This window comes from Salvelinus fontinalis, chromosome 12, assembly GCF_029448725.1.
Source record: "Salvelinus fontinalis isolate EN_2023a chromosome 12, ASM2944872v1, whole genome shotgun sequence".
In the NCBI taxonomy this organism is placed as follows: Eukaryota; Metazoa; Chordata; class Actinopteri; order Salmoniformes; family Salmonidae; genus Salvelinus; species Salvelinus fontinalis.
The window spans coordinates 41,679,444-41,696,369 of NC_074676.1; the positions used below are offsets into that span (position 1 = coordinate 41,679,444).

At 50.1% G+C, this 16,926-nt stretch overlaps 1 protein-coding gene across 5 annotated transcripts in view; it reads right to left on the reverse strand.

The window, feature by feature from the left end:
- LOC129867429 (dynamin-like 120 kDa protein, mitochondrial) overlaps positions 1-16,926 on the reverse strand; it is an 88,911-nt gene that overhangs the window by 39,291 nt on the left and 32,694 nt on the right. For all 5 annotated transcript variants that reach the window (XR_008761609.1, XR_008761610.1, XR_008761608.1 and 2 more), the window contains 6 exons: positions 8,335-8,399; positions 8,133-8,209; positions 6,840-7,005; positions 6,437-6,589; positions 3,413-3,521; positions 2,917-3,137 (listed from right to left, as the gene is read on the reverse strand). Coding sequence is in view for 2 of the 5 variants with exons in the window: in XM_055940820.1 (XP_055796795.1) it covers positions 2,917-3,137; positions 3,413-3,521; positions 6,437-6,589; positions 6,840-7,005; positions 8,133-8,209; positions 8,335-8,399 (791 nt within the window). In the remaining 3 variants the exon portion in view is untranslated. The remainder of the gene's footprint in view (positions 1-2,916; positions 3,138-3,412; positions 3,522-6,436; positions 6,590-6,839; positions 7,006-8,132; positions 8,210-8,334; positions 8,400-16,926) is intronic.

A 16,926-nucleotide genomic window follows, 5' to 3' on the forward strand; every position in this document is an offset into this window, starting at 1 on the left:
CCCTCCATTTCACTTACTCAATTGCGTTCCGACCGCTCTCTCTACACACACGTGCCGAGTTTGCACATAAGCTCGTTAGGCCTACAGAAATAAGTGCCTATAAGCGGGCATAAAAAAAATTCCCTCTAACTGACGGGATACACAAGCTACATTCCATGCCAAACGACAACAGTTTTATCACTATTTCAAAATGGACTGGTTAATTGAAGTAGGGAAATGTGTTCAAACAACGAGCTGCAGTTTGGGAATAATTGCTTCTCGTCTATTTTCCGCTTAGGCTACTTTGCGAACTGCTAGTACCATTTAGAATAGGTTAGCCTTGGCTATAACCCCACTAAACATACAGGTTCCACACTGAAAATATGTAAAAACAGTTTGATGAAGACAAAGAGCGTATTTTCATCAGAGCCATTAAGCCTAGGCCTACTCATCAAATAGATGTAGTGGCCGTAATTCATCACCATGCAGCACTGTTAATACATTTAGAAAGTTACAAAGAACACGTGTAACAGTATAACTTTAAACCGTCCCCTCGCCCCGACACGGGCGCGAACCAGGGACCCTCTGCACACATCAACAACGGTCGCCCACGAAGCATCGTTACCCATCGCTCCACAAAGGCCACGGCTCTTGCAGAGCAAGGGGCAACACTACTTAAGTCTCAGAGCAAGTGACGTAACTGATTGAAATGCTACTAGCGCGTACCCGCTAACTAGCTAGCCATTTCACATCCGTTACACTCACCCCCCTTTCAACCTCCTCCTTTTCCGCAGCAACCAGTGATCCGGGTCAACAGCATCAATGTAACAGTTGTAACTTTAAACCGTCCCCTCGCCCCAACACGGGCGCGAACCAGGGACCTTCTGCACACATCAACAACGGCCGCCCACGAAGCATCGTTACCCATCGCTCCACAAAGGCCACGGCTCTTGCAGAGCAAGGGGCAACACTACTTAAGTCTCAGAGCAAGTGACGTAACTGATTGAAATGCTACTAGCGCGTACCCGCTAACTAGCTAGCCATTTCACATCCGTTACACACGCAAAATAAAATCAATCCAATGTCTGTAGGAAAATGCAGCTTCTACACCTGCATTGCCTGCTGTTTGGGGATTCAGGCTGGGTTTCTGTACAGCACTTTGAGATATCAGCTGATGTAAGAAGGGCTATATAAATACATTTGATTTGATTTAGCAAAAAGACGACAGTGTTTTGGTTTGTAACCCTGAAAAAAAATTGGTCTTTCAAAAGAGCCAAACTAAGCCCTGTTTCAAACGGTCACAGAGAATAACTCTCCCAGAAGGGCATCACTTCGCACTGGCAACTTTTCTTATTTGGAAAAATATTCTGTTCTATTTCATTCTAATTTGTAAGTCGCTCTGGATAAGAGCGTCTGCTAAATGACTTAAATGTTAATGTAAATGTGTTATATTACAGCATGTTTTTGCTATAAAATAGGTGTCTTGACTGTAGGGCCCCTGACCCCATTTAGTCGACTGGTCTACTGATTGGTCGACACGCTGTTGGTCGACCAAGATTTCTTTAGTAAAGCAGTAGACCCCCCCCCAAAAAATGGTGTACAAGATACTTGTCTGATTGGTACTAGTCCGAGTGGACTCAACCATTGTGGAGGCCGTGAGGATGGCACAGTCCATCACTCTAAGACATGTGCTACTAAAATTGTATGAGGTTATATTACGTAAGAACACTAATAACATTAGTATTATTTTATAACAAATGCTCTTTCTCCCGTGTTGGATAGCGGTCGCTGTTCTGAAACATCAGTGTGCTGCTGAATTGGCGACTTTTCCTCAACCATGCTGCTAAGTGCATAATAGCGAAGTTAACCCGAATATTGGTGTTGAGAACAACGAGGCAGCAGCGGAGTTCGGGGACGAGAGAACAGCCCTCGTCAAATAGAAGTGAGGAGGACAGGACAGGGTCCACCTCCGCCTACTCGCCCCTCCAGGTTCTCACCAGGACAGGGTCCACCTCCGCCCCTCGACCCTCCAGGTTCTCACCAGGACAGGGTCCACCTCCGCCCCTCGACCCTCCAGGTTCTCACCAGGACAGGGTACACCTCCGCCCCTCGCCCCTCCAGGTTCTCACCAGGACAGGGTACACCTCGCCCCTCCAGGTTCTCACCAGGACAGGGTCCACCTCCGCCCCTCCAGGTTCTCACCAGGACAGGGTCCACCTCCACCCCTCCAGGTTCTCACCAGGACAGGGTCCACCACCGCCCCTTGACCCTCCAGGTTCTTACCAGGACAGGGTCCACCTCCACCCCTTGACCCTCCAGGTTCTCAACAGGACAGGGTCCACCTCCACCCCTCGACCCTCCAGGTTCTTACCAGGACAGGGTCCACCTCCACCCTCCAGGTTTTTACCAGGACAGGGTCCACCTCCACCCCTCGACCCTCCAGGTTCTTACCAGGACAGGGTCCACCTCCACCCCTCGGCCCTCCAGGTTCTTACCAGGACAGGGTCCACCTCCACCCCTCGGCCCTCCAGGTTCTTACCAAGACAGGGACCACCTCCGCCCTCGAACCCTCCAGGTTCTTACCAGGACAGGGTCTACCTCCACCCCTCCAGGTTCTCACCAGGACAGGGTCCACCTCCACCTCTCCAGGTTCTCACCAGGACAGGGTCCACCTCCACCCCTCCAGGTTCTCACCAGGACAGGGTCTACCTCCACCCCTCCAGGTTCTCACCAGGACAGGGGCCACCTCCACACCTCGACCCTCCAGGTTCTCACCAGGACAGGGTCCACCTCCACCCCTCCAGGTTCTCACCAGGACAGGGTCCACCACCGCCCCTCGACCCTCCAGGTTCTTAACAGGACAGGGTCCAACTCAACCCCTCCAGGTTCTCACCAGGACAGGGACCACCTCCACCCCTCAGCCCTCCAGTTTCTCACCAGGACAGGGTCTACATCCACTCCTCGGCCCTCCAGGTTCTTGCGGACGGTGGTGACCTCGTCGTTGGCCAGGTAGGCTGTGTGGTCCTCATGGAGTTTTAGCAGGCGCTCCAGCTCCTTTTTGGTTTCGTTGCAGATGTGCTGTTCGGGCGAGCGGCTCGTCCAGCTCATCCAGCGTTGTTTCCAGTAAGGACCTGCCATGTCATTTATCACAGAGTCAGCTAGAGAGAGAGAGAGAGAGAGAGAGAGAGAGAGAGAGAGAGAGAGAGAGAGAGAGGGAGTGATGAAGGGAAGTGAGAAGAGAAGATGGGAAGAAAGACAGAGATAGTGGTAGTAAGAGAGACAGAGCAGAGATAGGAGGGGGAAAGAAATGAGGGGGAGAAACATTTGAATGTCTGACATATCCGACCATAACCCAGAAAGCAGGTGAAGAAAAATAAAGCATGGTGACAGAAGAGAGGAGAAGTCATGGTAAAGGTGGGGGTGTATAACCCACTGTCTTTGAGGCGTGCCTGCAGGGTCTCCTCCATGAACTGGATGGCTGCGTCCCACTGGGGCTTGTCTGTGATGGAGCGGTCCTCCAGAGTATTGTGCTGGATCACCCTCTGACACCACACAGAGAGGGGGAACTACATTACCCACAAGGCATGGCAAGACAGGAAATCAATGCATACCAATGTTTGCCTGCTGTATATGTGGTTGAATATGACAGTGTGTGTGTGTGTGTGTGTGCGTGCGTGTGTTTGTAAACGTACGCATGTCTGTACATGCACATGAATGTGTATACACGGGCACGTGTGTGTGCAGGGATTTTTTTTAATCTTTGGCATATTTTCCGGTCGCCCAACAGAGTAAAAAAAATATATAAGGTACCAGTCAAAAGTTCGGACACACCTACTCATTCAAGGGTCTTTATTTTTACTATTTTACTATTTTTACTATTGTAGAATAATAGTGACGACATCAAAACTATGAAATAACACATATGGAATCATGTAGTTACCAAAAAAGTGTTAAACAAATCCAAATATATTTTATATTTGAGATTCTTCAAAGTAGCCACCCTTTGCCTTGATGACAGCTTTGCACACTCTTGGCATTCTCTCAACCAGCTTCATGAGGTAGTCACCTGGAATGCATTTCAATTAACAGGTGTACCTTGTTAAAAGTTAATTAGTGGAATTTCTTTCCTTCTTAGTGCATTTGAGCCAATCAATCAGTTGTGTTGTGACAAGGTAGATGTGGTATACAGAAGATAGATCTATTTGGTAAAAGACCAAGTCCATATTATGACAAGAACAGCTCAAATAATCAAAGAGAAATGACAGTCCATCATTACTTTAAGACATGAAGGTCAGTCAATAAAAAACATTTCAAGAACTTTGAAAGTATCTTCAAGTGCAGTCTCAAAAACCATCAAGCTCTATGATGAAACTGGCTCTCATGAGGACCGCCACAGGAAAGGAAAAGCCAGAGTTACCTCTGCTGCAGAGGATAAGTTCATTAGAGTTACCTGCAGCCCAAATAAATGCTTCACATTGTTCAAGTAACAGACACATCTCAACTGTTCAGAGGAGACTGCGTGAATCAGGCCTTCATGGTCGAATTGCTGCAAAGAAACCACTACTAAAGGACACCAATAAGAAGAAGAGACTTGCTTGGGCCAAAAAACACAAACAATGTACATTAGACCGGTGTAAATCTGTCCTCTGGTCTGATGAAACCTGTTTAAATGGATCATTCTTGAGATGTTTCTACAACTTGATTGCAGTCTACCTGTGGTAAATTCAATTGATTGAACATGATTTGGAAAGGCACACACCTGTCCCACAAGGTCCCACAGTTGACAGTGCATGTCAGAACAAAAACCAATACTTCCCGAATGCACTGTATACACATACGTCAAATGAGTTGATTTGGCTATTTCAGCCACACCCATTTCTGACAGGCATATAGAACCAAGCACACAGCCATGCATTCTCCATGAACAAACATTGGCAGTAGAATGGCCTTACTGAAGTGCTCAGTGACTTCCAATGTGACAATGTCATAGAATGCCACCTTTCCAACTAGTCAGTTGGTCAACGTTCTGCCCTGCTCGATCTTCCCCAGTCAACTGTAAGTGCTGTTATTGGGAAGTGGAAACGTTGAGGAGAAACAACGGCTCAGCCGTAAGCTAACAGAACGGGATCTCAACGTGCTGAAGTGCGTAAAAATGTTCTGTCCTTGGTAACAACACTCACAACCGAGTTCCAAACTGCCTCTGGTAGCAAAATCAGCACAATAACTGTTAGTCGGGAGCTTCATGAAATGGGTTTCTATGACCGAGCAGCCACACACAAGCCTAAGAACACCATGTGCAATGCCAAGCGTCGGCTGGAGTGGTGTTAAGCTCGCCCATTTGAACTCTGCAGCAATGGAAAGATGTTCTCTGGAGTGATGAATCACGCTTCACCATCTGGCAGTTCGACGGACGAATCTGGTTTTGGCGGATGCCAAGAGAATGCTTCTTGCCCCAATGCATAGTGCCAAATGTAAAGTTTGGTGGAGGATTAATAATGGTCTGTGCCTGTTTTCTATGATTCTGGCTCGGCCCTTTAGTTCCAGTGAAGGGAAATCTTACATTTTACAGAATACAATTAACTTCTAGACGATTTTGTGCTTCCAACTTTGTGGCAACAGTTTGAGGAAGGTCCTTTCCTGTTTCAGCATGACAATGCCCCTGTGCACAAAGTGAAGTCCATACAGAAATGGGTTGTCGAGATCGGTGTTGAAGAACTTGACTGACCTGCACAGAGCCCTGACCTCAACCGCAATGAACGCCTTTGGGATGAAGTGGAATGCCGACTGCAAGCCAGGCCTAATCGCCCAACATCAGTGCCCGACCTCACTAATGCTCGTGGCTGAATGGAAGCAGGTCCCCGCAGTAATGTTACCACATCTAGTGGAAACCTTCCCAGAAGAGTGGAGGCTGTTATAGCAGCAAAGGGGGGACCAACTCCATAGTAATGCCCATCATTTTGGAATGAGATGTTTGACGAGTAGGTGTCCACATACTTTAGGTCATGTAGTGTACATCCATCCATTCATCCATCATTTTTATATTTATACACTTTTGGGATGGAAAAACGCTTTCAGTGTGAACTTAAACTACTGAAAATCTGGCATATATTTTTGTTATAATATAATCTTTGAGAACTAACAAGCTAGACATTCAGGGAGAATCAAAAATGTGAAAAACAATGAATTTAGAACACCGCATTAGCAAAATGCATGTCAGCTCCATGGAGAAACGTGTAGAATTGCAGGAAATGGTCTTAAAAATGGTACCATTTCTCTACACAGATGGGAGCCTCTAAAATGTTCTCTAAAATTCACTCCACCCATTGCCACGCCATCCAACTAAGCTACTTTTTGATCCAGAAGAAACCCTGGTGTGTGTGTGTGTGTGTGTGTGTGTGTGTGTGTGTGTGTGTGTGTGTGTGTGTGTGTGTGTGTGTGTGTGTGTGTGTAAGTGTACCAGGCTGTCCATGGCTGTCTCGTTCCACTTGTGTCTCTTGATACTCTCGTCCTTCACCGCCTCCTTCAGCTTGTCAAAGATGTCGTCCTGGTCCTTCCCTTTGTACTCCGCCATGAAGCGGGCAAACTCCTCCTGCAGCGTCTCCCAGGCAACCTGGAGGACAGAGAGCCAGGTATCAACACGACACCATGGCCTGCTACAGACAACACTACAACACCCATACACCACTCCTGTCAGACCAACCAGAACATGTACATTTGACTGGCACAGTAAATCCAATCTTCAATTATCTAAATTATCTCTTGACTTAGACCTGACACCAACATCTCCTTATGACATGCATCTCCACCGTTAGCAAGAAGAGGTTTAAAGAGCTATTGAGGCAGCAGCAGCAGAAATCTACCTCTAATGCTTTGTGAGGCAGCTGCTTGTCCGTCCACTGTTTGAGCTTGATGTCCACGGTGGTGTTGAAGGTACCGGAGTTCATGGTCTGGGCTGCAGGCAGGTAGATGTTCTCGATGACGTGGGTGGACAACCGCTCCCACAGCTTCTTCTGTAGGATGGCCTCCCTACAGGGTTAAGATAGGAAAACAAGACCTTCTTGGTTGGACAGCAGTTTGGAAGACGACGCTGTGTGAGTGTAAGTTAAGTCTAAAGTAGTGACCCTCTCTTACTACCACACAGCCTACACCAGAGTCATGCACACAGCCTACACCAGAGTCATGCACACAGCCTACACCAGAGTCATGCACACAGCCTACACCAGAGTCATGCACACAGCCTACACCAGAGTCATGCACACAGCCTACACCAGAGTCATGCACACAGCCTACACCAGAGTCATGCACACAGCCTACACCAGAGTCATGCACACAGCCTACACCAGAGTCATGCACACAGCCTACACCAGAGTCATGCACACAGCCTACACCAGAGTCAGCATGGGCTTGAATCCAACCCAGTGCACTTCTGACTAGCAATCTAGAACCTCACCAGTCTTCACGGTTCCATCTCAATAAATAAATATAAACTCACAAAGACAAAAAAAATATTTGTAAAAAGTCTAAATTGTCTTCTTTTGGTTATGTCCTCTCCACATTTGCAGCTGATCTGAACAGGCATAATTGCTGAAATCAATAGGGCAGAAAGCGGTAGTGATGTGTCCTTTGACTTTGCCAGATCTGTCATATCAGGTTTTATGACGGGAATGAAAATGACCCTTTTGGTAAATAAAAAAAAAACTCACTATTCAGACTGCACTTTACTGTGGAGTCCCAATGGCTGCATCCCAAATGGTGACCTACTCCATGTATAGGGGGCCATTTAGGACGCATAGCCATGAAAGCCCAGCAGCTTGTTAACTAAAGCAAGGCTCTTTATCTGAACAGGGCTCTGTGACAATGGGACAAACCCCAGCTCAATCCCCATGGGCTTCTGTAAAGACTCATTTATCATAAAACACACCCACACCCACCACCATACATAGCTTCTACAACATAGCTGGCAGACCGGCATTTCAGAATTAGTTTAACGGCCTTTGAATATGAAGCATTCAACACTCAGTTGATGTTGGCCATGTAAAAATTATAACATGTTTTTTATTTTTATCGATACATAATAATCAATAATAATGATGTACATAAGCTGCAGGTGACCAAACATCCTTTAAAGGGGAAACATCAGGTCAAACACTAACCAGTGTTTCGGTGTCACTTGACTCAAGCTAATGACTTCGTCCAAGATTTCGTTCTTGGCTTTTTCGAAGAGTTCATTCTGGGAGGAAAAGACAAACAGAAGACGCGTGATTATTGGGCGGAATCTGGCCTCTCCAACCTGGCCGCTCCAAAAATCTCAGAATCAGTAGACGAGTGAAGGAAAATATTGTTGACTTGACATACCCTGTCCAGCTCTCTCAGACGGGGGTAGTTGTTCTTCCACTCTGTCTCCAGGTTGAAGCGGGACGCTGAGAAAGGAGAGGACAGATAGTCAGTGGACCAGACCTTTGGGGGGGAGGTTCTCTCATAGTGAGTCTGTAACTTCCTCTGTACTGTATTTAACAAACAAACCACAGATGAAATTACAGAGGTATAAATTAGAGACATTATAACGGATATACGGTATATAAAAAGTGAGTGAGGATCAATACCATGTCTTCTGTCTCCATTGCTAAAGATCCAAGCCAGGATTGAGAGTCAAGCAGCGGTCCCGTGTGGCTCAGTTGGTAGAGCATGGCGCTTGCAACGCCAGGGTTGTGGGTTCAATTCCCATGGGGGGACCAGGGTTCAATTCCCACGGGGGGACCAGGATGAATATGTATGAACTTTCCAATTTGTAAGTCGCTCTGGATAAGAGCGTCTGCTAAATGACTTAAATGTAAATGTAAATAGTAGCATGGGTGAGCTAGCTGGTTAGACGGTCTCATTGTCCGAATGTCTCATCGGTTTGGTGTTATGAATTAACCAGTAGATAACATGCAGTTTGTATAGGGACAGCTTCACTACTACCTGCTATGCTGATGAGAGTTCAAAAGTAAAAAGAAAACCTATTTTGGCACGCACGCCAGGGCAGTAGGGACGGCGCCGTGGCTGAGATCACACGCTAGAGAACACACTCCTAATCAAAAACTCAATCCAAGCCTACACCCTCCCCCTCACCTCTCCCTACACACCCCCCACATTTCCCATCATTCCTCACCCTACACACCCCCCTCTCCCCCACATTTCCCATCATCCCTCACCTCTCCCTACACCCCCCCTCTCCCCCACATTTCCCATCACCCCTCACCTCTCCCTACACACATCCCCCTTCTCCCCCACATCTCCCATCATCCCTCACCTCCCCCTACAAACCTCCCCTCTACCCCACATTTCCCATCATCCCTCACCCTACACACCCCCCTCTCCCATCATCCCTCACCCTACACACCCCCCTCTCCCCCACATTTCCCATCATCCCTCAACTCTCCCTACACACACCCCCCTCTCCAACACATTTCCCATCATCCCTCACCTCTCCCTACACACCTCCCCTCTCCCACACATTTCCCATCATCCCTCACCTCTCTACACCCCCCCCCTCTCCCCCACATTTCCCATCATCCCTCTCCTCCCCCTACAAACCTCCCCTTTACCCCACATTTCCCATCATCCCTCACCCTACACACCCCCCTCTCCCCCACATTTCCCATCATCCCTCACCCCCCCTCTCCAACACATTTCCCATCATCCCTCACCTCTCCCTACACACCTCTCCCACACATTTCCCATCATCCTTCACCTCTCCCTACACCCCCCCCCCCCCCCCCACCAGAATTCCCAACATCCCCCAACTCTCCCTACAAAAAGGCGATGATGGTAATTGTCGGGGTGGGTGGGTTATTGGGCCAGGATGTCCGGCACCAGGCTTGATGCCTGTGAGGGGCTTTGACGTGTGGTGTATTGATCTGCACAATGGGAAGGAGATCCATGGGGACACACCACAGCCACAGGGCCATAAATCTAGTCCCTGATGTTACTGTTAGAGAGGACCACCGGCTGCCGTGGATAATGGCCACTAGGAAGTAGCGCAGGGAGAAGTGTGGCAGGGTGGGCAAGAACAGGAAGGGGAAGAGGGGAGCAAGTAGTGGGTGGTGGTGGTCAACCATGGCTATAAGAGGACGTAGATGACTAGATGACCTAGCATGAAGGAAAGGAGAGGAGGTTGATGACCTAGCATGAAGAAAAGGAGAGGAGGTTGATGACCTAGCATGAAGGAAAGGAGAGGAGGTTGATGACCTAGCATGAATGAAAGGAGAGGAGGTTTGATGACCTAGCATGAAGGAAAGGAGAGGAGTTTTGATGACCTAGCATGAATGAAAGGAGAGGAGGTTTGATGACCTAGCATGAATGAAAGGAGAGGAGGTTTGATGACCTAGCATGAAGGAAAGTAGAGGAGGTTTGATGACCTAGCATGAATGAAAGGAGAGGAGGTTTGATGACCTAGCATGAAGGAAAGTAGAGGAGGTTTGATGACCTAGCATGAATGAAAGGAGAGGAGGTTGATGACCTAGCGTGAATGAAAGGAGAGGAGTTTGATGACCTAGCGTGAAGGAAAGTAGAGGAGGTTTGATGACCTAGCATGAAGGAAAGGAGAGGAGGTTGATGACCTAGCGTGAAGGAAAGGAGAGGAGGTTGATGACCTAGCGTGAAGGAAAAGAGAAGAGGTTGATGACCTAGCGTGAAGGAAAGGAGAGGAGGTTGATGACCTAGCGTGAAGGAAAGGAGAGGAGGTTGATGACCTAGCGTGAAGGAAAGGAGAGGAGGTTGATGACCTAGCGTGAAGGAAAGGAGAGGAGGTTGATGACCTAGCGTGAAGGAAAGGAGAGGAGGTTGATGACCTAGCGTGAAGGAAAGGAGAGGAGGTTGATGACCTAGCGTGAAGGAAAGGAGAGGAGGTTTGATGACCTAGCATGAAGGAAAGGAGAGGAGTTTTGATGACCTAGCATGAATGAAAGGAGAGGAGTTTTGATGACCTAGCATGAATGAAAGGAGAGGAGTTTTGATGACCTAGCATGAATGAAAGGAGAGGAGTTTTGATGACCTAGCATGAAGGAAAGTAGAGGAGTTTTGATGACCTAGCATGAAGGAAAGGAGAGGAGTTTTGATGACCTAGCATGAAGGAAAGTAGAGGAGTTTTGATGACCTAGCATGAAGGAAAGGAGAGGAGTTTTGATGACCTAGCATGAAGGAAAGGAGAGGAGGTTGATGACCTAGCGTGAAGGAAAGGAGAGGAGGTTGATGACCTAGCGTGAAGGAAAAGAGAAGAGGTTGATGACCTAGCGTGAAGGAAAGGAGAGGAGGTTGATGACCTAGCGTGAAGGAAAGGAGAGGAGGTTGATGACCTAGCGTGAAGGAAAGGAGAGGAGGTTTGATGACCTAGCATGAAGGAAAGTAGAGGAGTTTTGATGACCTAGCATGAAGGAAAGTAGAGGAGTTTTGATGACCTAGCATGAAGGAAAGGAGAGGAGGTTGATGACCTAGCGTGAAGGAAAGGAGAGGAGGTTGACGACCTAGCGTGAAGGAAAAGAGAAGAGGTTGATGACCTAGCGTGAAGGAAAGGAGAGGAGGTTGATGACCTAGCGTGAAGGAAAGGAGAGGAGGTTGATGACCTAGCGTGAAGGAAAGGAGAGGAGGTTGATGACCTAGCGTGAAGGAAAGGAGAGGAGGTTGATGACCTAGCGTGAAGGAAAGGAGAGGAGGTTGATGACCTAGCGTGAAGGAAAGGAGAGGAGGTTGATGACCTAGCGTGAAGGAAAGGAGAGGAGGTTGATGACCTAGCGTGAAGGAAAGGAGAGGAGGTTGATGACCTAGCGTGAAGGAAAGGAGAGGAGGTTGATGACCTAGCGTGAAGGAAAGGAGAGGAGGTTGATGACCTAGCATGAATGAAAGGAGAGGAGTTTTGATGACCTAGCATGAAGAAAAGGAGAGGAGGTTTGATGACCTAGCATGAAGAAAAGGAGAGGAGTTTTGATGACCTAGCATGAAGAAAAGGAGAGGAGTTTTGATGACCTAGCATGAATGAAAGGAGAGGAGTTTTGATGACCTAGCATGAATGAAAGGAGAGGAGTTTTGATGACCTAGCATGAAGAAAAGGAGAGGAGTTTTGATGACCTAGCATGAATGAAAGGAGAGGAGTTTTGATGACCTAGCATGAATGAAAGGAGAGGAGTTTTGATGACCTAGCATGAAGGAAAGTAGAGGAGTTTTGATGACCTAGCATGAAGGAAAGGAGAGGAGTTTTGATGACCTAGCATGAATGAAAGGAGAGGAGTTTTGATGACCTAGCATGAATGAAAGGAGAGGAGTTTTGATGACCTAGCATGAAGGAAAGTAGAGGAGTTTTGATGACCTAGCATGAAGGAAAGGAGAGGAGGTTGATGACCTAGCGTGAAGGAAAGGAGAGGAGGTTGATGACCTAGCGTGAAGGAAAAGAGAAGAGGTTGATGACCTAGCGTGAAGGAAAGGAGAGGAGGTTGATGACCTAGCGTGAAGGAAAGGAGAGGAGGTTGATGACCTAGCGTGAAGGAAAGGAGAGGAGGTTGATGACCTAGCGTGAAGGAAAGGAGAGGAGGTTGATGACCTAGCGTGAAGGAAAGGAGAGGAGGTTGATGACCTAGCGTGAAGGAAAGGAGAGGAGGTTGATGACCTAGCGTGAAGGAAAGGAGAGGAGGTTGATGACCTAGCGTGAAGGAAAGGAGAGGAGGTTGATGACCTAGCGTGAAGGAAAGGAGAGGAGGTTGATGACCTAGCATGAAGGAAAGGAGAGGAGGTTGATGACCTAGCATGAAGGAAAGGAGAGGAGGTTGATAGCCTTTCATTCATGCTAGGTCATCAAACCAAAGTTTATTGATCGCGTACACCGTTTAGGAGATATTATAACGGGTGCAGTGAAATGCTTATGTTACTAGCTCCTAAAAATGTAGTAAAATGTCAAACAAGTACACATTTTTTTTATTTTTATAACAAGAAATGTTGAACAAATCCAATTAACCTAAATAGCACTAACAGCAATCAAAACGCTATCAACACATATATACACTGGGTGAATTTCCACTCAATATACTAAGAATGATATGTACAGCAGAATATATATTAGAGCCCCTTACTGCCGCTGACGGGGCCATGTTAGAGCCCCTTACTACCGCTGACGGGGCCATGTTAGAGCCCCTTACTGCCGCTGACCGGGCCATGTTAGAGCCCCTTACTGCCGCTGACGGGGCCATGTTAGAGCCCCTTACTGCCGCTGACGGGGCCATGTTAGAGCCCCTTACTGCCGCTGACGGGGCCATGTTAGAGCCCCTTACTGCCGCTGACGGGGCCATGTTAGAGCCCCTTACTGCCGCTGACGGGGCCATGTTAGAGCCCCTTACTGCCGCTGACGGGGCCATGTTAGAGCCCCTACTGCTGACGAGGCCATGTTAGAGCCCCCTACTGCTGACGAGGCCATGTTAGAGCCCCTACTGCTGACGAGGCCATGTTAGAGCCCCTACTGCTGACGAGGCCATGTTAGAGCCCCTACTGCTGACGAGGCCATGTTAGAGCCCCTACTGCTGACGAGGCCATGTTAGAGCCCCTACTGCTGACGACGCCATGTTAGAGCCCCTACTGCTGACGAGGCCATGTTAGAGCCCCTACTGCTGACGAGGCCATGTTAGAGCCCCTACTGCTGACGAGGCCATGTTAGAGCCCCTACTGCTGACGAGGCCATGTTAGAGCCCCTACTGCTGACGAGGCCATGTTAGAGCCCCTACTGCTGACGAGGCCATGTTAGAGCCCCTACTGCTGACGAGGCCATGTTAGAGCCCCCTACTGCTGACGAGGCCATGTTAGAGCCCCCTACTGCTGACGAGGCCATGTTAGAGCCCCTACTGCTGATGAGGCCATGTTAGAGCCCCTACTGCTGACGAGGCCATGTTAGAGCCCCTACTGCTGACGAGGCCATGTTAGAGCCCCTACTGCTGACGAGGCCATGTTAGAGCCCCTACTGCTGACGAGGCCATGTTAGAGCCCCTACTGCTGACGAGGCCATGTTAGAGCCCCTACTGCTGACGAGGCCATGTTAGAGCCCCTACTGCTGACGAGGCCATGTTAGAGCCCCTACTGCTGACGAGGCCATGTTAGAGCCCCTACTGCTGACGAGGCCATGTTAGAGCCCCTACTGCTGACGAGGCCATGTTAGAGCCCCTACTGCTGACGAGGCCATGTTAGAGCCCCTACTGCTGACGAGGCCATGTTAGAGCCCCTACTGCTGACGAGGCCATGTTAGAGCCCCTACTGCTGACGAGGCCATGTTAGAGCCCCTACTGCTGACGAGGCCATGTTAGAGCCCCTACTGCTGACGAGGCCATGTTAGAGCCCCCTACTGCTGACGAGGCCATGGTAGAGCCCCTACTGCTGACGAGGCCATGGTAGAGCCCCTACTGCTGACGAGGCCATGGTAGAGCCCCTACTGCTGACGAGGCCATGTTAGAGCCCCTACTGCTGACGAGGCCATGTTAGAGCCCCTACTGCTGACGAGGCCATGTTAGAGCCCCTACTGCTGACGAGGCCATGTTAGAGCCCCTACTGCTGACGAGGCCATGTTAGAGCCCCTACTGCTGACGAGGCCATGTTAGAGCCCCTACTGCTGACGAGGCCATGTTAGAGCCCCTACTGCTGACGAGGCCATGTTAGAGCCCCTACTGCTGACGAGGCCATGTTAGAGCCCCTTACTGCCGCTGACCGGGCCATGTTAGAGCCCCTTACTGCCGCTCACCGGGCCATGTTAGAGCCCCTTACTGCCGCTGACCGGGCCATGTTAGAGCCCCTTACTGCCGCTGACCGGGCCATGTTAGAGCCCCTACTGCTGACGAGGCCATGTTAGAGCCCCTACTGCTGACGAGGCCATGTTAGAGCCCCTACTGCTGACGAGGCCATGTTAGAGCTCCTACTGCTGACGAGGCCATGTTAGAGCTCCTACTGCTGACGAGGCCATGTTAGAGCCCCTACTGCTGACGAGGCCATGTTAGAGCCCCTACTGCTGACGAGGCCATGTTAGAGCCCCTACTGCTGACGAGGCCATGTTAGAGCCCCTACTGCTGACGAGGCCATGTTAGAGCCCCTACTGCTGACGAGGCCATGTTAGAGCCCCTACTGCTGACGAGGCCATGTTAGAGCCCCTACTGCTGACGAGGCCATGTTAGAGCCCCTACTGCTGACGAGGCCATGTTAGAGCCCCTACTGCTGACGAGGCCATGTTAGAGCCCCTACTGCTGACGAGGCCATGTTAGAGCCCCTACTGCTGACGAGGCCATGTTAGAGCCCCTACTGCTGACGAGGCCATGTTAGAGCCCCTACTGCTGACGAGGCCATGTTAGAGCCCCTTACTGCTGACGAGGCCATGTTAGAGCCCCTTACTGCTGACGAGGCCATGTTAGAGCCCCTTACTGCTGACGAGGCCATGTTAGAGCCCTTACTGCTGACGAGGCCATGTTAGAGCCCTTACTGCTGACGAGGCCATGTTAGAGCCCCTACTGCTGACGAGGCCATGTTAGAGCCCCTACTGCTGACGAGGCCATGTTAGAGTCCCTACTGCTGACGAGGCCATGTTAGAGCCCCCTACTGCTGACGAGGCCATGTTAGAGCCCCCTACTGCTGACCGGGCCATGTTAGAGCCCCTACTGCCGCTGACCGGGCCATGTTAGAGCCCCTTACTGCTGACGAGGCCATGTTAGAGCCCCTTACTGCTGACGAGGCCATGTTAGAGCCCCTACTGCTGACGAGGCCATGTTAGAGCCCCTTACTGCTGACGAGGCCATGTTAGAGCCCTTACTGCTGACGAGGCCATGTTAGAGCCCCTACTGCTGACGAGGCCATGTTAGAGCCCCTACTGCTGACGAGGCCATGTTAGAGCCCCTACTGCTGACGAGGCCATGTTAGAGCCCCTACTGCTGACGAGGCCATGTTAGAGCCCCTACTGCTGACGAGGCCATGTTAGAGCCCCTACTGCTGACGAGGCCATGTTAGAGCCCCTACTGCTGACGAGGCCATGTTAGAGCCCCTTACTGCTGACGAGGCCATGTTAGAGCCCTTACTGCTGACGAGGCCATGTTAGAGCCCCTACTGCTGACGAGGCCATGTTAGAGCCCCTACTGCTGACGAGGCCATGTTAGAGCCCCTACTGCTGACGAGGCCATGTTAGAGCCCCTACTGCTGACGAGGCCATGTTAGAGCCCCTACTGCTGACGAGGCCATGTTAGAGCCCCCTACTGCTGACGAGGCCATGTTAGAGCCCCCTACTGCTGACGAGGCCATGTTAGAGCCCCTACTGCTGACGAGGCCATGTTAGAGCCCCTACTGCTGACGAGGCCATGTTAGAGCCCCTACTGCTGACGAGGCCATGTTAGAGCCCCTTACTGCCGCTGACCGGGCCATGTTAGAGCCCCTTACTGCCGCTGACCGGGCCATGTTAGAGCCCCTACTGCTGACGAGGCCATGTTAGAGCCCCTACTGCTGACGAGGCCATGTTAGAGCTCCTACTGCTGACGAGGCCATGTTAGAGCTCCTACTGCTGACGAGGCCATGTTAGAGCTCCTACTGCTGACGAGGCCATGTTAGAGCCCCTACTGCTGACGAGGTCATGTTAGAGCCCCTACTGCTGACGAGGCCATGTTAGAGCCCCTACTGCTGACGAGGCCATGTTAGAGCCCCTACTGCTGACGAGGCCATGTTAGAGCCCCTACTGCTGACGACGCCATGTTAGAGCCCCTACTGCTGACGACGCCATGTTAGAGCCCCTACTGCTGACGAGGCCATGTTAGAGCCCCTACTGCTGACGAGGCCATGTTAGAGCCCCTACTGCTGACGAGGCCATGTTAGAGCCCCTACTGCTGACGAGGCCATGTTAGAGCCTCTACTGCTGACGAGGCCATGTTAGAGCCCCTTACTGCTGACGAGGCCATGTTAGAGCCCCTT